Genomic DNA, 2,504 nt, shown 5'->3' on the forward strand with positions numbered 1-2,504 from the left:
TGGTTTCTATGGCCCCCCTACCGCTAGATCCTAATCCTCCTGCAACGCTCGGCTTTCTGGGGGTTTGAGTTTGGTGACCCGATGTAGTGTCCTGATTATACATATCTCATAGGTAATGGGGCTTAGGATCTTTTTCTTCGATACTGCTTCGTCCCTATATTATCCACTACTCCAACTTCTCCTCCCTATAGTCTGCCCTGTACTGAGGCACTTCGGCGGGGGATGCTGTCTCCGTTAATGATTTTTTCGGCGTCCTTGGTACCTCTCTCGATTTAGTGGATTGATAGGCGCAGTTTTGCACTGGTTATCATCTTGGATACATCCTATCTGGCCCCGCTAAACCACTGATTATATCAGGCGCGGGTTTCTGACTTGTTCGTCAACTTAGACCACAGGTTCACCTGTCCCGGGGCTCGTAGATTGAACCTTTATAATTTCAGAAACCCCTCCCTTATTCGTTGAGCTGTTTCTTAGTCGGACACCCTCTATGTTTCAGCTTACTGTTATTTATTTTGTATTTTTTTTCTACTTAAGGTCTCCCCTGTTCGTGCATCCTGATAGCACTTTTGGCCAGGTCCGGACTCCCCTCTCCATATAATGGGGCGCCTAGGCCAAGAAACACATATTTTCCTCGGGTTCCTGGGATTTGTTAATGTTCGGGGGTCTTCTCTCCGAACTGTTCTCGGGTGGATCGATGTCTTCCTCTATTATTTTGTCTTTATTGATGTTTCCTTATAAGACACCCATTTATGGGGAGTGGTCCATTATTCGCAGGCTCAAACTGTGAATATTGTCGCGCACAAAGGCTAGGACTTAGACCTGGCCTAGTAGACTGAGTAGTTCTATTGTTCCACTGTCTTCCTTTTTCGGACTTCTTCCTAGTTAGTTAGGTGGGGGAAATGCTCGTCTTTAATAGGATCAAACTTGTGTCGGTGAATTATTCCTTAGATTTCCCCCCTGCGGAAGGGTTTGGTCATGTTTAGTCAGCTTCAGGGGGTAGTTCCATAACTTCTTAGGGGGCTTGGCCTTACTTAGTGGTATGGTTGGTTATGGCTGGATGCCTTATTCTTCTGCCGTACCCTTGCTATTCTCCTAATTTGATTTATCCCTACTCTAAATTTTGCCTTGGGATATATGGCACGCTGTTTTGAATTAGATAAACATTCAATTCCTTCCTCCTCTGCTGCCATACACGGGTGCGTGTAGAAACTGTGGGGGGGGGGGCGTCTCTCTTCTAGTCTCTACACTTCAAACTCTTTAGTCTCGGGACATCATTTATATATCGAGAATTATTTCCCTTGTGTTATGGGAAACTTTGCGCCTAAAAATGCAAACCTCCCGAAATATCTTCTTCCTATTCATTTTCTCTGAGAAGTAGTCTTTACTGTGCTTTCCGATTTCTGGGGTAGTGCGGTTGTTTCGCCTGGATTACGCGTCTGGAGGCAGTGTGTTCTCATTTGGGTTTGCAGAGTGGTCCCTTCTCCCCTTAATGGCTGTTTGGCCTGATGTTTCAAGTAGTCCTGCTCAAGTGTATCGTCCCTTTCTTCCCTAACCTTCGTAGTTGGGCTGCAACTTTTGCCTTCCGTAATTTGCATGGGAGGCCTTTTCATGCTTGGCTTCTCCTGGGGGTACGTTGCCCTCAAGTTTAGTGCCTTGGTTAATCATTATGCTCTTAGGAAACAGACGTCATCCATCATTGAATTTATTCAACGTTTGTTCAGCTCTGGCTCCATCTGGCCTATAGGTTCCTTATTTCACCTAGGTCTATACTATTTTGTTCACGCTAGGACTCAGGCGCCCTGTTATCTCCTGTCTCCGCTGCGGTGGTGATTTTTCTGGTTGTGCTTCTCAATATTGTTCCACGCCGGGGCAGCATTGCGGTGTAGGCTATTGCCTCTTCCTACACTTTATTCCTTTAGATTCAGGTAAGCATTGCGTTCGGTATAATGTTCCGTGCAGACTTAATCTTGTCCGGCTGCCTGGCTGCTAAGGTTAACTCTCATCTCAACGGGTACTCTAGGTAAACTAATGCTTCCACTCAGTCGTTTTTCTCCCTTCTGTCAGTTTTTCTTGTTTCGTCACAAATTTCTGGTGTCCCGCTGACTTGATTTCTGGGGAGAGAGTTCGCCTTCGGTCTGGACTTTTTATATTTTTTACTATCTGGAATTTTTTATAATCGTTGTCCTTTTTTACGTGTTTTTTCACACAACTACTTACTGCTAATCTCTCAAATCACACTGATTCAGGCGGACTATGGCTTCGCCCTACCGCTAGGTTTAATCACATGCTTCTTTATACTTGTTGTGTGTTCCGTTTACCTGGATAGTAATGTGTTCTAATTACTCCTTTTGCCTGACAGGATAACTATTATAATAGCTTCTATAGTTGTACAGAAATTTAAAGAAACTTATTTAAAACTGTTATATAGCTGTAGGTATAAGATCAGAAGAAGCCATTACTGGATATTACATCTTAGTGCAGCGAATACAATAAACCCCCTTAAA

The 2,504-nt window shown here is 44.2% G+C and overlaps 1 protein-coding gene across 1 annotated transcript; it reads right to left on the minus strand.

The window, feature by feature from the left end:
- Window positions 1–1,358: 1,358 nt before the first annotated feature.
- C922_05439 (hypothetical protein) lies at window positions 1,359–1,610 on the minus strand (the record flags this gene model as incomplete). The annotated part of the gene is made up of 1 exon (XM_008821010.1): window positions 1,359–1,610. One exon carries the CDS (start codon window positions 1,608–1,610, stop codon window positions 1,359–1,361), a length of 252 nt encoding a protein of 83 aa, XP_008819232.1.
- Window positions 1,611–2,504: the final 894 nt, after the last annotated feature.

This window comes from Plasmodium inui (genome assembly GCF_000524495.1).
Source record: "Plasmodium inui San Antonio 1 unplaced genomic scaffold supercont1.72, whole genome shotgun sequence".
Taxonomy (NCBI): Eukaryota; Apicomplexa; class Aconoidasida; order Haemosporida; family Plasmodiidae; genus Plasmodium; species Plasmodium inui.